Below are 18300 nucleotides of genomic sequence, written 5' to 3' on the forward strand. Positions count from 1 at the left end.
GGGACTGTGAGAACACTATAAAATAATACTTCTTCCGAACCTTATTATAAGAAACAAAATAAAAAAACATCAAAACCAATGCATACATTAATTAATGTAACTTATTGAATATTTTTACAAATATACCTTCATAAAAAATTATGAAACATTAAATACTCCTACTAATATTAAAAAGAGAAACATTAAATGAGGGTAGAAAAGTCTTTTAAGCAATAACCACACCTTAAAAGTTGTGACATTTTCTTATAAATAAGACCAATTTTTTTTTTTTTGAAAATTTTCTTATAATAAGGATCGGAGAGAATATTTATTATAATATGTAATGTGAGATCTGGGTTTTTTCATATCTCATGTGGTTAGATGAAATTGAATATGGAGGAAAATCAAGCACAAATGAGAGACAATCAAGAACTTTAACGATGAATATTGCAATTGGTGTTGATGGATCATGGATGGAAGGCACTCGAAAATGCATAGTCAAGGAGAAAATCAAGTATTTTATTAGATAATGGTGTAAGAGGAATTTATGCCCTCCTTTTATTTCTTAATTTTATTTGTTTTCCTAAAAAAAGAGTTTGTCATTTTATAAAACACATCTCATGCAATTTTGTGAGTTTAACTTAGTTGATAACGACATTACATTATATGTATATGAGTTGAGGTTTGAAGTCTGAATACCCTATTTATTCATCTTAAGAGGTGGATTTTTAACTACCAACTACTTAAAAAAAACGCCCCACGTGGACATAAATAGGAAATATCTTCTTCAATTGTTGGCTAAGTAATTTGGATTAAATTCATACAATAATAGGAGAGTAGTTTTTGTTGTTTCTTTTTATGTCGAAAAGATGTTTCAGATAATGCTTTGTCCCTCTTAAAAAAATAATAATTAATGTTTTGCTAGTTGTATATTCCTTCGTGGTTCTTAGTTTACATGAATATGACACACCACACATGCATAAAAGGATATGGCTTAGATTAACAAGTGATATCTTAGCTTATTAGACTAATAATTTTTTTTTTTTTTGTGGTTTTTATTAGGCTAATATCTAATATAATGTGATTGGATTAGCAATAATTAAGAGGAAGAATATCAAAACATCAAATCTAGGTATTGAAGATCAAGGCCGCTGATTAATTTACTATATAGTGGTATTTTATTAAGTGTATTGTTAGTATTACTTTTCATTTTTATGTGTTGCTAGCATTGTTCTTTATTCAATGATTGGATCGTAATTGAAGATTTTAGAAAGTTGAGAACACTATAAAATAATACAATTTTTCCGTAAGGATCAGCGATTTTTTCCTTCAAATTGTGGGAGAGAAGATTGCACCATCTGGTAAATTGCAAACCAACCATTTTGAGAAGGATGTACACTGTCCCAAAAGAATGAAAGTTCTGGTTTATCACATACAACACTTCCGCAAAACATACCTCCCACACAACATGGTTGCAACGGATTCGTCACTGCATAATGGAGAAAAATATTAGCCCTAAACGTTAGTTATACTAGTTAACAAAATCAAATAATGCCATATAAATACCATTAGGGTTTTTCTGCATTAATGCAATTATGGATAGGAAAGAGGTGTAGAGGTCTAGTGTCACGAAAACCGATTTTCCCATTTCCTTGTTGAGTTCTTCTACAGCTTGGAGCAACAATTGATTGTGAGTCATGGCAAACAGGTTCAAAGTGTCATTGCATTTCTCATATGAAGGTGTCTCAGTTTCGGTTACCATAGGCAAACACCCTATAGGCTCTAATAACCCAATTGCTATTTTATTTATTCCCAAGCTTTGAATGCGTCTAAGATTTGATGACAATTGATTCACAAGTGATGGAGTGAAACTTGGTACATCCTGCAACATGCATGTATAGAGAAATGAAAGTAATATTGACAACATTAAATTGGTTCAATACTTATACACCCACCATTCAAAATATAGAGGCAACATCAGTTAGTATAAGTTATATAAAAGAAAAATTAATTAGAATAAAGCAGGAAAAAAATTGATTAGTCTAAGCGCTCACCTTAGTGCTCCCTCCGTTTGCAGCAAAAAATTTAAGATAGTCGTTACCAGCAGCGCTGACGAGGGCTAATGAGGATTCAAGGTCGGATTTGGAATACCCATTTTGTTGTATTAACTTCTCAAATAAGTCGATTTGGATAGTCATGTTTGGTCCATCAATCAAAGTATCGAAAACACCAGCCCCTCCATAGGCAAAGTTTATACCATATTGTAGCTTCCAGGAACTTTTCAATGAATATGGTGCAGGAGATTTGATTTTTAAAAAGGAAGCTGCGTTCATATTGCACAATAAATCAACATTTTGACAAATTCAACAATTTATAGAATCATGTCATACACAATTTATAATTTTTAGAAACACAAAATTTCTAACAAAATAGGTCTTTACACATGTTTAGGGTATACGACCGCACATGGTCCTTTTTTTTAGGGCACTACATTCATTTTATAATAGTACTTACAAAATTTATGTAATAAAAAATATGTAAAAAAGTTTAAGGGATTCATTTAAAAAAAAAACGTATAGGGCCAAATTCTAGGTTAAAAAATCTAGAATTCTGCTCTTTACCCAAATGATTTTGCTCATTCCCAAAGTAAATGTCCAAAATACCTCTACGCATGTTAACTTACGCTAGTGTTAAATTTGCGTGAGTTAAGTCACACAAAAAAATAAAACACACAAAAACCCAGCGTGAGTTAACTCACGATGGTATAAAAAAATTCAGTTGTTCGTTTTCTTCCTTCTTCACTGGTTTTTTTATCCCTCCCTCTTTCTTCATCGTCCTCATCATATTAATTTGAGGTATTTTCATTCCTTTTCAATTCTAGTTTATAATTGAATCTATTATTTCTATTTGATTCGAATCTTCTCGAATTTGTCGGATCAGGATTTGTAACCTTTTTTTTGTGAAATATAATGTTTTGTGATGGAATTAAATACTCAGTCACACTGATTTTCTGTCTTTTTTTTTGTATGTTTCTTTATCAATTCAATTTGGAGATATTCCTATCTTCTCTTATTTGTGTAAGCAGCAATTCCAGGCAAACGAGCAATTAAATTCAAGCTATCCTCATAAATTGGCTCCCAGTACCTACCCACACAGCAAAAACGCTACAGTAGCTTATAAGGTGCAAATAACACAGACAATCTTAACAAAACCAGCGTGAGTTAACTCACGCTGGGTTTTAGTGTGTTTTGTTTTTGCGTGACTTAAGTCACGCAGCGTGAGTTAACTCACGCAAACTTAACACTAACGTGAGTTAATATGCGTACGAGTATTTTGTACATTTACTTTGGGAATGAGCATAACCGTTTAAGTAAAGAGCAGAATTCAAAAATCTATAGTTTCTTAAACTTCAAGGTATAAAAGAGTTGGGCCCCTTTTCTCTAACCGTACAACGTGATTCTAAAATGATCTATGAAGCTGGAATTCACGTCTTTAATCTCGAAGCCAATAGATAGAGACTATGTCCACCAATTCAAAAGGACTAATGATAAGGTAAATATATAAATTTATGAATTGTTTTAAAATTTCTTAAATTTTGGTGACTGAATCATCTAACACATATTCATAGACTAAATTTAAGATTCCCTCTTAATCCAATTAATCTTTTGATTTGATCATCTTATTTTTATTTCAAAATGTTTGTTATTTTACATAATTTATTCTTTCTCCCTTAACTTTGTGTTGAAATCAAAATTTATAAGGAATACATATATACTCTCTTGTCAAGTGTTTTTTAGCTTGAGATCTAGCTAGAGAGATGGGAAAGTTACCAACATAATCGGTGAGGATACGACCGTCGGAGAACCTTCCAAAAGGTTTGCCAGGAAAAGTCATTCCATAAGGAGGCTTATATGATGGCGAGTTCAAGTAATTTCCTGTATCAACATAGGAGTCTCCAAATACAAATAGTTTCACAGAGTTGTTGTATACCTCATACAATGACTGATTTGTTCCTTCTGCAAATTCATCTTTTAAACTTTCATTAATTTGATTGCATGTGAAAACCAAGTTAAGCCATTATATTTAAGGTCTTTCCATATAAGATTATAAAAAAAAATTGATTTTCTTTCCATATAAGATTATAAAAAAAGAATTTGATTTTCATTCCTAAAAAAAATTGATTTTTAATTACGTATGTGTGTGTAAATTACACCCACTTAAGAGAATTGATTTTTAATTACCATCATGGTTTTATGTTGAAAATAAATAGTAATTTTGATTAGCTTTAAAAAAAATCATTTTGAATAGAAGAAATAGAAATACAAAATAGCTTTTTATAAATTTAAACAAAAAAAAATTATACTTTTTGCAAAGATTTCTAAATTATCTTATAAAAAAACATACAGTAAAACATCAATAAAAAGAATTCATACTAAAATTACTTTTATTTTAATCTATAATAAACATAACTTTTGATTATTTTTATTTTATTTTTTGTAATAATTATAAGTGTACCTGCAGTTATATTAATTATCATGAAGAGGAGAAGAAACAAAGAGACAAACTTGGTGATTCGTGGAGTTTGCTTCGCCATTGATGAATGGTGATTAGTAAGTGTAGTAGTATAGTGCATGTAGCTGAGCGCACAGGTATGTATGATAAAGTATAAATACTACTCAATCTAAAATGATCATTCAATATCAAGTTTTCTCCTTCACCGGTTGAGGTCATTTTTTAACCTAAAACCACTCTCTTCATTTTTTCTTTTCTTTCTATTTAAATAACTGGTTTTCACGTGTATTAAGTTTTTTATTGTGTGTGTGTGTGTGTTTTTTTTTTTTTTTTTATGATTTCGTTGTCTGAATGCGGCGTTGTGTTGTATATCCTCTTGTACCGTGTTGTGTTTGGTTTCTATTGAAAGATAAATTCCGGTCAATTACAGATTGAATCAATGATTTATGGGTCAATGTTGCATATCCGAAAGCATAAATATTTTGGTGACTTATATTTTATCATATTATTTATAGGCATTCTACCGTTGTATGTTATTAACTTAGATGTTGTGAATTTTTTCGCAGATGATCCTTTAAATTTTTAGCGATGTTCAACATATTATCGCATATGTGTGCTCTATCAATTTAAATGAATATATATGAAGAAAAAAAATATCATTATGTTTTTTGTTAGAAAAAATTAAATATATGAGAAAATAATGCGTCTATTGGATTTTTTTTTTGGAAATAGAGACAAACCAAATTTGTCGTTATTTTTTTTGAAGGGGTCAAATTTGTCGTTATATGGTAAAATTTTCGTCTTTACATTAGAGACAAATTTAGAGATAGAATGGAATATGTCTCTGAATCGCTGATGATGGCGTCGCTAAACTAACAGCGGCAAATCTTGAAAAGCCATCTCCATAAATAAGAAGTAATCTCTAGCTAACACCAATATTTAGAAATTCGATAATTATAATTCATCTTTAACAAATATGGAAACTAGTTTTCGTCTCCAATTTCTATCTCTAAATTAAGTCGCAGTATGCTTCATTCACACACCCCCACCCCACCCCCAAAATATCTCTAATTGCTTTCAAATCAATAAAATTTTGAATAACATAGAAAACTCAAAATCTTCTAAAATTGCACAATACTCAATTTATATATAAAAAGTACCAAATACACAAAAATAAAAAAACTTGAACTACACTTGCAACCTGTTTGGATTGACCTTATTTTGAGCTTATGCAAAACACAATAATATTAGGTTACGAAAATGTGAAAATGACATCAAAACATAAATTTGTTCTTCACCGCAATAATAATTTTAGAGTTAACCAAAATGTGAAAATAACATCAATGCGAAGTGTAATTATCATCTTCCCCTATCTGCTCATTAGCAACATCACTCTCTTTAAAATTACTTTGTAGCATAATTTTTTTTAAACATTTGATCCCATTTCTCCATTTTCCTCTTCATTCTTTCTTGTTTGACATTCTTTTCTTGAAGTTCAATGTTAATGCCTCAATTTGAGCTTAAATTAAATAATCGTGCTTTCTAAAAAAATTCTTAGCACACATATGGATCCTCCACTATGCAAATTAAGCTCATCCCGAGACATCCTAATTTGCTTATTTTTTTGACAGATTTTGTTTGCCAACCATTTTTTTTGACATTAAACCCTCATTTGATATAACTTATCTTTGTCAATCCAATCACTATCATCCTTACCACTGCATACATTGAACAAAGCATTTTTTAGAGCTAAACATCCTCTAATGTTAAACTCTTTCGAATGCTTTTTTTATTCGGTTTGAGCCACTTGTAAATTGTCTACAAACAATATAGGATGAGTAAAGAGTACAAAATTACAAAAAACAAAGAAAGGAAAAAATGAGCTTACACAAAGCATCTCAAACCAAGGACCACACAAGCACAAAATACCTCAACAAAAGCAATGCAGAAAAAGACCTAAGCTATGTGTAAAACTTTTGCATACTATTTGTGTATATAAATTAAACTCAGATCCGAGAAAAGCAAAACTCAAATATGCAAATTCAAATTTAGGGGATTATCGGTTGACTATTTACGTGTTTCTAATTCTATTTAGTCTTTGATTTAATCTTTTCCATTGTTGTTTCAATCTTCATCCTCAAATGCGAATATGTTTTTTCAAGGGAAAAGCTTTAATTGAGGGAATTTTTCATTGATTTTTTTTGAGAGAATTTTCCATTAACATTTAACTGGGATTCTTGAATAAATAGCGGGATGACAAAAAGAAATGACAAAAGACAAGCCTCCGTTGTTGAATCCACCATTGAACATTGATAATCATATCAATCCACTGATATCATCAACCAAATCCATATGAGTAGTAAGGAATACGAGAGGGAGAAAATAATATAAAATGAGAAAATATTGTAAAAAGGAGTATCATAGAACTAAAAGTAATTTAAAGAAGGAAAATTTGTGAAGTTGCAGAACAAATTTTGGTATTTGAAGCATAACCGAGTTCAAACAAAAGTTATCAATCAAGCAAATATTGTTTTTTCAATAGATTTTTGAATGATAATAGGTTAAATTTGATTGCATTGGTAAAACAAGACTAAAATTAGTGGTTGATACTCTGGATTTGTCATATTCATATAGTAAAATAATTGCCAAACAAATAATATAGTGACAATAGAAGAATAGACCAAAATGTCTTAATATTTGTAACTTAAAGATCAAAATGTTCAATGTTCATAACTTATGGGAACCAAATGAAACAATTTTTTTTAAGGGGTCAAATGATATAATGTTTGTAACTTAAGAGACCCAAATGAAATGAATCATACTTAAGGGGCCAAAATTTTAATTTAGCTTATTAAATAAATATACACCAGCATAATTTTGTCTAAATTACATAATAACAAATGACACTATTTTTTTATTTGGAGTTTCTGGGAGAGAATGAACAATGATTATGGCACAACACTGCTAATATGCTTCCCAATCAGATCACTACTAGAGCAAATTTTTTCTTTTAATTCATACCAATACTCTGTATTTGAATTTTATTGATGACATCATTGAATTGACTATCAATGGTGAATTCAATAATGGAGAGTTGTCTTTTGCCATTACTTTTTGTCTTCCCCCTTGTAATTCAAGAATGTCTATTTAATGTTATGAAGAAATTCTCTAAAAAATTATAAGGAAATTTAATGATGTTAATATAAAAGGGATATGTTTATCTATTTGATGAGAACTTATGGATAAATTTTAAGATTAATGACATGCTAAGAAGTTTAGTAGAATGTTTGTGAGTGAGAATAAAACATTAAGAAAAGTCTCATGATATTTTGATAGGATACTCGCAAATACTTAAAGTTATTTAGGATGTTACATATTATTTATTTCATTATGATAAATTTTAATTGCATTAGATGTACAATCTACAAATTTTTTATTTATGTCTCTAAATTATTTTGATAACACCATTATTCAAAAAAATTGGCTAATTAGATTTTTGTTTTTTAACCGTGGATAGTCATCATTAAGTAACCTTTTAGGCTAATAATTGAGGTTGAATCTAATCAAGTATTTTAAAGAACATAAAAACACTATATATTGAATGATGTAAAGGGGTACACGCAAAAAAATTGTTTAGAGACATTTAAAACTAATTAATATTTTATAAATGGCTTCTTGCAACTCCTAATTAAGGGAGAAAAAACCTATTTAATTGAAGTTAACAAAGCATTACATATTTAAGTATAAAACAATAAAAGAAAATTATCTTTAGTACATGCGAAGGAGAGAAAAAACATGGCTCAGTTTCTCATGTTTGTTTATGTTTTGACCATATTTCTTTCCCTATTTTATGTTGAAGCTGCTTTGATGGAATTGACGACATGTATACCATTTTTTTCGCACCATTATCAATTTCTCTAGTTTTGTCTTGTACACAATATTTTATCATATCTTTGTAACAATTTTTTTTTTCTAATTTAAAAATGCAGCTACAATTCCTTGTGTTTCTGACGAGGATTGTCCAAATGTGGTAAAACCCTTGAAACCAAAGTGTGTTGATGGTTTTTGTCACTACACGTGAAAGAGCCATAATTGCGATATTGAAACCAGAGGAGGTCATAATGTTTGTAGTTTTCTTTAAATTTTTATTTAAGTTTATGTGGATTTTTAATTTAATTGTATTTGTATACACTGAACTATTCCTTTACCAAGTTTAATCCCACTGGATTTTTTGTTAAGGTTTTCAAACGAGAAAAATATATGTAATATTAGTTCCCTTTGGTTTTGGCTTGATCCCCCACTACTTTTTTCTCTCATTAATTTTTAATAATTTGTTCCTTTGAGATACTGCAGATGATTGTGATGAGATAACATCCCAACCTAGCTGTGATGTATTTTTGTTGGTGATGCCCATTAACCACTATAGAGACATATTCTTAAAAGAAATACTTCAATTCTAGCGACAATACAACTTTTGTCCTATAAGGTGGTGTAGAATTAGTATCTTTTAGTTTCTTTTGGATACCACCACATATACACATTCATCCAATTTGAAAATAAGTTTATGTAATAAGTCTTATAATCTCAAATTATCATAAAGTTAAACTAGGTGCTCTTACCTTCATAGAAAATATTGTGTCTTTATGATTATTTCAATTGGAACTTGTTATCGGTAAACAATATAATTGTAAATAAAGCAATTTTAGAGAAAGACATAGGGTTATAATCAGACTATTTCATATCAAACAATGTCAAACATGATACGATATAAAAAATTATTATACCATTATTAAAAAAAATTATTATACCATTATTATTATTATTATTATTATTATTATTATTATTATTATTATTATTATTATTATTATTATTATTATTCATCTTATTGTCGGCATAAACTACTTCTCTTTCTTTTCAACAAGCTCTAGTAAATACATGTCAAATTAATTCATTATGAATTCGCCTCTTCAAAAAAAAAATCATTATGAATTCATTCTTCTACTTGTGCCAATCGTTAGATAGAACAAATGACTAACTCTTTCGTCGATCGGGAAGTCCATACTTTTCACATTTCAAAACTATTCTAGAGTCCTTTGGATTCCCTTTTACCAATTTGTATTGAGAATATTTTGTGAGGTTTTGCAAATCTCAATGTAGTTTTATTAAAACAACAACGTTGAGGTTAGTGATCATACCATTCTTATTCGAATTCATGGTTACAATTATGAGACATCATATATTCTTGCACCAATATATAGAAGCTCTTTTCTCAACTTTTTGTCCTTCATAAGGACTTTCCATGGTAAACTATAAAATATATGTGCTAGAGATTCTAATTACATGCATATAAAATATTAGAATCATGATGAAGACATATTTAATTTGACCATCAACATTTGATTTAGAAAATCTGATTGGAAGATTTCCTAGTGAGCCAAGCCCCATATTTGACTTTGTTTTGATCATCCAAAACCCACTTATGTAGGTAGGAACTCTTTTCAATTCTCTCTCATACAACTCATAGATATTATCCAATTAGGCCAATAACTCCTTATTTAAATCCATCATATGAATTGTTCCTAACTCTTGCATCTAAACTTTTACAATCTTATTATATTTACTTCATTCAAGTTGGACCCAAAAGATAGTAGTATAGAAAATTAACTTAACTAAACACCTCTAATAAACTTTTATAATATTATTTACCTCATCATAATTTACTGGTATAGAAAATATACTTCACGTTGACAGAACCCATATTTTTGATATTAGTTTTTATGAGTTCTATATTTTAGAAAACTTTTTAACTTAATATTTCTATTGAGAGATTGTTTTTAAGAAGTTAAAATAGCCCATTTAAATTGACACTGAAGAAAATCGAACATAAGATCTAGAGGAGGAGGAGTAGCACACCCCTTGGTTCTATTGAGGGATTTTATTTAGGTGATCTCAACGAATTTTGTATCTCATAAAACTTCTCTTGACATGTATGTCAATATATACACTATCACAACCTAAAGCATATGAAAACAATTATATAAAGCATATGCTAGTAGATAACCTATACATCATACATCACATTTGAAATATACAAGACTAGGTAATATAGATAGATATGGCCGCCCAACACATAAGACAAAATTAACTAAATGTAAATTATAAATTTTCGATCTTTGAGTTGATTTCCAAGCCTCTCGACTAATGTTGTTGTATGGTGTCACTGTCATCGCAAGCAAATATCACGACACACACGTTGTGTTTTAAATTAAACCAATAATAACAACCTATTATTATTATTATTATTATTATTATTATTATTATTATTATTATTATTATTATTATTATTATTACTACTACTACTACTACCACTCTCACATACCACATAATTGCCTTTCATAGATTTCTAAAAGAATCAAACCAATCATAAAAGGTTGTATTTTCTGTAGAAGTTATTTCCAATTGATCTTCAAGACAAGAAGGACGTTGAATTTCTATATTTGAAGGAAGGAACCATAACTATTAGAGAATATGTTGCTAAATTCGAGGAACTCTCTTGTTTTTATCCTCCGTACTGTAATGCTACTGGTGATCAGGAGAGTGGCAAAAAAAATGACACAATTGACTACTTTTTGAGATAAGGAGAGTGGCAACCATATAATCTACTATTTAATATATCCCCCATCAACTCACAAGCTATGCACAACATTAGCACCTCCATGTCATATGTTGACCAATATCGGTTCTTTTTTTCACCAGGCTAAAAAACATTCGAGTGATATTCCTTCAACAAAAACTCCTTCCTCAGCTATGCATGAACATCTTAATTTGGCAATAGAGGTTCTGACAATAACAACCAAGTATCCTACGTTCACGATAATTTAACATAATAGACCAAGACCAATCCATTGGTTCATGGTCCCATTTATCTAACATAGAACTATAATATCCCTTAGGTAAAACTAATGTTATGAAACGATTGAACGCACTCTAAATTATGAGTCACAACCAGATAATCAAATATCGCAAAAGCAATTATCTAGTGAAAAATAATTTTAGTTCCACTGATGAAACCTAAGGTCAGTGGTGAATTATCTTTTTAGTTCAATTCAAATATTGGCCAGAAAAAGAAAATAATTACTCGCAAAAATTACCGAATAATCATAGGTTTAAACTGCATTAACTAGAACTCATAAATTACATTGCTAAAATAGGTTCAAAGAGGTTCATCTACGGTCTCAATCTAAGGGAATTAGCTAGTCATGAATAGAGACTTGACAAAAATGAAAATATAAAATTACACGAGAATAATAGATTGAATCTTCACTTCTTGCTTCTAAAAATGAAATCTTCAATTTATCAGTCTCCAAAATGTGCCTAGAGTTTCTCTAGATATCAAACGTGTTCACCAAACTGGTTACGATACTCACTCTTACATTCCCTCGTATGAATAGGTAATATAATGTGAATGAATTAGAAGTTAATCAAGAGGAAGGATGTGAAAATATCAAATCAACTGATTAATTTATTTACTTTATAATGATATTTTATTCGAAAGGAGTGTTAACAACACATTTCAACACATATTTTTTAACTCACTCTTTTATTAGTTAAAATTCATCTAAATCCCATATAAATTTAGTGGGACTCCTATGAATTGTAACTAATAAAGAGCGTGGTAAATAGTGTATTGCTAACGTTATTTTTTATTGGGTAATTTGCCCATACTGAAATTTCATGTTTTACTAATACAATACAATATTTTGTAAGGATTAGAGTTTTTTATCTTCAAATTGGCGGAGAGATGATTGCACCCTCTTGTAAATTGCATGCCAACCATTTTGAGAAGGATGGAAATTGTTCCAATAGAATGAACGCTCTGGTTTATCACATACACTATATTTCTTTGCTCCTTTCTCATCGACACTTCCACAATAATAACTTGAACTCACTCCCACACAACATGGTTGCAACGGATTCATCAATGATGGGTTTACTGCATAATGGAGAAAAAATTATTCGGTGCAAAAGTTAGTTATACTAGTTAGTTTATTGTTTTTTCGTTGACTATATAAGCCTTATATAAGAGCTAGGGTTTGCTTGAGAAAATACACCAATATGCTATATAATTACCTTCATGGTTTCTCTGCATTGATGCAATTGTGGAGAGGAAAGAGTTGAAGAGGTCTAGTGTCACGAAAACTGATTTTCCGATTTCCTTGTTGAGTTCTTCCACAGCTTGGAGCAACAAGTGATTGTGTTTCATGGCTACCGTGTTCAAAGTCCCATTGCATTTCTCATACGAAGTATTCTCGGTTGCTATAGGCAAACACCCTATAGGCTCTAATAATACAGTTGCTATTTTATTTATTCCCAAGCTTCGAATGCGTCTAAGATTTAATGACAATTGCTTCACAAGTGATGCAGTGAACTTCGATACACCCTACAATATGTATAGAGAAATGAAAGTATTGTATAAACTGAATTCAATCGTACTTCTCAAATTGAGTTCAATAGAAAAATTTAGCCTAACCACATACCTTGGTGCTCCTCCCGTTTTTAGCAAAAAAATTAAGATAGTCGTTACCAGCAGCGCTGACGAGGACTATTGAGGATTCAAGGTCGGATTTGGTATACACATTTTGTTGGATTAACTTCTCAAATGTGTCGATTTGAATAGTCATGTTTGGTCCATCAATCAAAGTATGGAAAACACCGGTCCCTCCATAGGCAAAGTTTATGCCATATTGTAGTTCTGAGGAATTCTTCAATGAATATGGTCTAGGGGATTTTATATTCAGAAAGGAAGCTGCATGTATATTAATTGCACAATAAATCAAACTAAGAACTGATAATTAAATTTATTTAATTAACTATTTGGCAAATTCTACAATTTATAGAATCATGTTATAACCAAAATTTCTAACAAAATGAGTATTTATAATTGTATAATAAATATTATTGATACTTTAAAAACATTGGTGAGCTTTCTGTTTCGAGTGTACGATTGCATATGTATGATCCTATTTTTTGAAGGACACAAAATTATTTTATTATAGTATTTATAAATTTAGTATATAATTTAAAGTTGTGTATAAAAGTTTAAGGGACTCAATTAATTGATTGTTAACTTGTTGTATTTATACTAACGACTAAATCGAAGAAAGAATGATAATTTATGGACTAAATTAATTGATTGTTTATTCTATTAAAATACCACATCTCTTTTCTTTTTTATTTACAAAATTCACTATTTACTAAAAATATAAGATGAAGGATTCACTTGGACCTTTTTTTTATGTAAGAAAATTTATGTGAGTTGAATCTCAAAGCTCTTGATAAATATAAAATGTTCCCCTAAAAAAATGTTATAAGGATTTTTCCTCTGAAAAAATCTTTAAAACATTTTATATTCATATATAAATTTAGAATCGTTAAAATATAATTTCTATTTCTTTTTTTTTTTGTCAAAAATAACTATAGTTGTGATTATAATATTTTTAGCTCTATACCACCTTACGTCAACCCCACAAGCCTCTTATCCATTTATATTGCCTCTCGCATCAAAATGGAAAAATTCACATTGCATTGGGTTTATACATGAAAAATAGTTTAAAATCAAGTTTCTCCATATATCATATATCTATTATATTATATTTCCCCAAATAGAAATACAAAAAAACCTTATCATCACTTATAAAGTGATCTTTGAATTGTTGAAAAATCACATTATTAATATCAGCCGACCTCAGAGACAAAGTTGAGCAATTCAAAAGGACTAATTATCGGTGCCATTTAATTTTTTTTAATTTTTTAATTTTAATGAATAAATTAGAATTGTCGTCTAATGTGGATCGTCTAATGTGAATCTTTAAAAATGGCTTACAGATGGACCTTTGTCAATGTTATAAACTTTTTCTACATGTTGAAATAAAAATTAAGGAGTGCATACTCTCGTCATTCAAGTGTTTTTTTTTTAGCTTGAGATCTAGAGAGAGTGAGAGTGGATAGTTACCAACGTAATCAGTGAGGACACGACCGTCGGAGAACCTTCCAGAAGGTTTACCAGGAAAAGTGATTCCGTAAGGAGGCTTATATGATGGTGAGGTAAAGTAATTTCCTGTATCAACGTATGAGTCTCCAAATACAAATAGTTTCACACGATTGTTGTAATATGTCCCATGTGATGTCCCTTCTGCAAAGACGTTATTTGAATTTGCATTAATTTGATTGCATGTAAATTAAAAACAAAGTAAACTCCATATATTTATGGTCCATTTATTTAAATTATTCAAAGAAATTATTTTTGATGTTTTGATTATGTTTGTGTGTAATTTATTCTAATTATTTTTCTTAAAATATGATTTTTTTTTTTGGTTGAAAATGAAAAACTATTTTGATTACCTTCTGAAGCATTAGACCTTGGGGCTAATGCTAACATGTGCCCCAAGGGCACATATTAAGGAATTTAAATAGAAATAATGGTCTTAAAAGTTGTGCATTCAACCTTAGTCAATTTTTTAAAGTCAAAATTTTGATGTTTTCTATGAAAAACTTCTAATTTTGGATTCCTTAACTTGTGCCCTTATTTTTAATAGAAGAAAGAGAAACACGCAATCTTTTTATTAAGTTTAAACAGACACAAAATAATTTGTAATTTTCTTAGAAATCTCAACAAAAAAAAAAATCTATAATTATCTATATAAAGAATGACTCAGTCAAAATATTATTCGATTACGAAAATATTAAAATCACTTTTGTTTTAATCTAAAACAAATGAACCCTTAATTTGATTATTTTATATAAGATTAATTTATATATTCTAAGGATGCAAACACTTTTCTACACATACATCCAATCAATATATATGTCAAATAAATATTTGTATAGATATTTTAAGAACTAGTTTTAAAATATGACATCATAGAGCATTGTTTTTAACAAGCATTGTAGAGTGATTGATTGGATGTATATGTGAAATAAAAGGTTTATGCCGATGTATACAAACTAAATCTATTTTTTATTACTAAGGTATACGTACATTCTGAGGTGATAAACGTCGATGTATACAAACTAAATCCATTTTTTATTACTGTAATAATATTATGGGTGCGTTTGTTTCAGCTTTAAAAAAAATAGATTTTGTGTCAAAAGAATCTAGAGATTTAAAAAAAAATCTGAAGTTATTTGTGTTTGCCTACTATCCATAAAAATCCATTTTGTTAAAAAAATGAGTTCTAACATGCACATGTGTTATCTCCTTGTTGTTGAAAAAAATAGATTTTGAAAAAAGCTAATCCTAATAGCTTTTCATTTTAGGGTCAAAATAGATTTTTTTGATAAAATGATTTTTCTAAAAATCCTAAACAAACACTTAAAAATAAAAAAATGATTTTTTAAGGGAAAAAATAGATTTTTTTGAAAAAAATCTGAAACAAACGGGCCCTATATCAGCTCAGGATGTATGTATATAAGCGTACCTGCAGTTATAATTATAGTGAAGAGAAGAAGAAGCAAAGAGAGAAGCTTGGTAATTATAGGAGTTTGCTTCGCCATTGATGAATGATGATTAACAAGTGTATATAGTATAGTATTAGATATTAGTGCATGTATTGGGTGATTTACATGCATGTAGAATAAGTATAAATACTACTCTAAAATGGTCATGTCCGTATCACCGTATGTATAGTCAATGATAACGTATACGTTACAGTTAATTAAGTGTGTAGGAAATGGGTAAAGATCCTCTCCATTTATAACTTTTTCCATTTGTTGCAATTCGGAGAGAGATAGACACAAAAAAATAAGTGGTGGGTCCTATCACTAAGTGGATCCCACCATCATTATTTTTTATGTGTCTATCTCTCTCCAAATTGCAACAATGAAAAAAATTATAAATGGAGAGCATTTTACCCGTAGGAAATATGCATCATAAGCGTTGACATGATGATGCACTCAAAATACACTTATAATTAGAAATATATATATAAATTGATCGTTCTATATTTGAAAAAACAATGCGTCTAATTGAGTATTAGTACTACTTTAAGGATACATACACATGAATGAATTTAAGGAACAAACGATTAGATGAATGGTTGGATAAACGGTTGATAGGCTAAATTGAAATAAAAGAAAGGATAAGATTTATTTACTCTCTCATTACACATGTATGAAGTTTATAGATGAAAGATTAGATAAACGGTCGATAGGCTAATGGAACCTTCATTTCATCTGTATGTATGTAATAATCATGTAAAAATGTATTTCCATACGTTATGAAATATTTAATTCTTTATAAATTTATAGAGAAAAACATCATCTATGTTTGTGTTTCCATTTAGTGGGCAAGCCATTATTTTAAGTAAGGATAAGGATGAAAATTAAAATGTCTAATAATCAACAAAATAAAAATTTGTGGGGAAATTTATGAAGATTATTTGTCTTGCGCAACCTTTCATATGAAACTAGTAATAGACCCGTGCGGAGAACAGTCGTATAACATTGCGGTAATCATATAAAAAAGGTCCGTGAGCTTAACTAAGTTGGTAAGGACAACGCGTAATATATACAACTTCGAACCCCGAACACCACAAAAAAAATAATCATATAAAAATAATTACATTGTTAATATTGTCAAATGTTTTTTAGGGACTATTGTCAAATGTTTAAAAATATTAGACGAAATTAAACATTAATATAATGTTTCTATTGAAATATTTTTCTTATATATAAAAAAATATGTTAAATATTTGAATCGCATATGTTGTGATTTTTTTTTTGTGGTGTTCGGGGTTCGAACCCTAGACCTTGCATATATTATGCATTGTCCTTACCAATTGAGCTAAGCTCATAGGGACGTGAATTTTATTTTCTTATACACAAAAATAAATTTTTGGGTTAATAGTGTTTTACCCCCTGTAAAATATTTTTTTTGGATTTTGTCCTTGTAATTTGAAGATTTTTGGTTTTGGACCTTCATGAATTTTGGCTGTACAAAATCGAAGATATGGCAGGGGGTAAACCGAAATTCGCTCAAATTAACAGGGGGTAAACCGAAATTTGCTCTGATTACAAGAGGGTAAACCTAAATTTGCTCAAATTACTCGGGGTGAAATTTTCAATGAAGGTCCAAAACCAAAAAATCCTCAAATTACAAGGATGAGATTCAAATTTTTTTTTTTTACAGAGCGTAAAACCGGAAATGTCCTATACTACGGGGGTAAAACATATATGAGAAATTTAATAAAATTAATTTTTTAAAACTCATGGTTATTTTTAAAATATCAATATATATTAACTAACTTATTATTTTACATTCAAAACGTTGTTCAATGTTTGCACCGCACAAATTTTATGTGTTTTATCTGCAAAAACAAATTTTTATTTAAATATATGAGAAAGTTGATATGGTAAAATTGTGGAAACTGATTAATATTGTCAAAATTTAAACATTAATCGTGTTTCTATTGAATAACTTTTTATTTTATATTTTAAACACGTACCGTTCAGGGTCCGTTTGGTTCGAGAGTTTTGGAGGGGAGGGGAGGGGAGGGGAGATTTTTAATTTGAAGTGTTTGGTTCAATTTTTAGAAGGGGAGGGGAGGGGAGGGGAGAGGAGAAAATTTTATTTCATTGTCAAAATTATCCTTATATTAATTTAAAATCTCAATATTATCCTTGTAACAAGTTTTTTTTATTATTATGTTATATTATCTTTGAAACAACTTTTAATATTATTAGGTTATAGGTTATATTATCTTGTAACAACTTTTATTCCATATTATTAACAATTTTTCCTTGTAACAACTT

General features: G+C 29.3%; 2 protein-coding genes and 1 long non-coding RNA gene across 3 annotated transcripts; 1 reads left to right on the forward strand and 2 right to left on the reverse strand.

The window, feature by feature from the left end:
* Positions 1-1180: 1180 nt before the first annotated feature.
* On the reverse strand, positions 1181-4612 carry LOC146957901 (GDSL esterase/lipase At5g03610-like). The gene is made up of 5 exons (XM_085739580.1): positions 4495-4612; positions 3810-3995; positions 2034-2302; positions 1546-1861; positions 1181-1468 (listed from the first exon to the last, which is right to left on the reverse strand). Exons 1-5 carry the CDS (start codon positions 4610-4612, stop codon positions 1293-1295), a joined length of 1065 nt encoding a protein of 354 aa, XP_085595706.1. The 3' UTR covers positions 1181-1292.
* LOC146957902 (uncharacterized) lies at positions 3343-4640 on the forward strand. Its single transcript, XR_015024486.1, has 3 exons — positions 3343-3531; positions 3767-3906; positions 4501-4640. It is a non-coding gene; the product is annotated as an uncharacterized LOC146957902 (long non-coding RNA).
* A 7347-nt stretch (positions 4641-11987) lies between these two features.
* LOC146957903 (GDSL esterase/lipase At5g03610-like) lies at positions 11988-16215 on the reverse strand. Its single transcript, XM_085739582.1, has 5 exons — positions 15969-16215; positions 14504-14683; positions 13029-13297; positions 12622-12931; positions 11988-12484 (listed from the first exon to the last, which is right to left on the reverse strand). Exons 1-5 carry the CDS (start codon positions 16117-16119, stop codon positions 12261-12263), a joined length of 1134 nt encoding a protein of 377 aa, XP_085595708.1. The 5' UTR covers positions 16120-16215; the 3' UTR covers positions 11988-12260.
* Between the last annotated feature and the right edge of the window lie 2085 nt (positions 16216-18300).

The sequence above is a fragment of the Medicago sativa genome, chromosome 1 (genome assembly GCF_051527215.1).
Source record: "Medicago sativa cultivar Bolivia chromosome 1, Bolivia_mono, whole genome shotgun sequence".
NCBI lineage: Eukaryota > Viridiplantae > Streptophyta > Magnoliopsida > Fabales > Fabaceae > Medicago > Medicago sativa.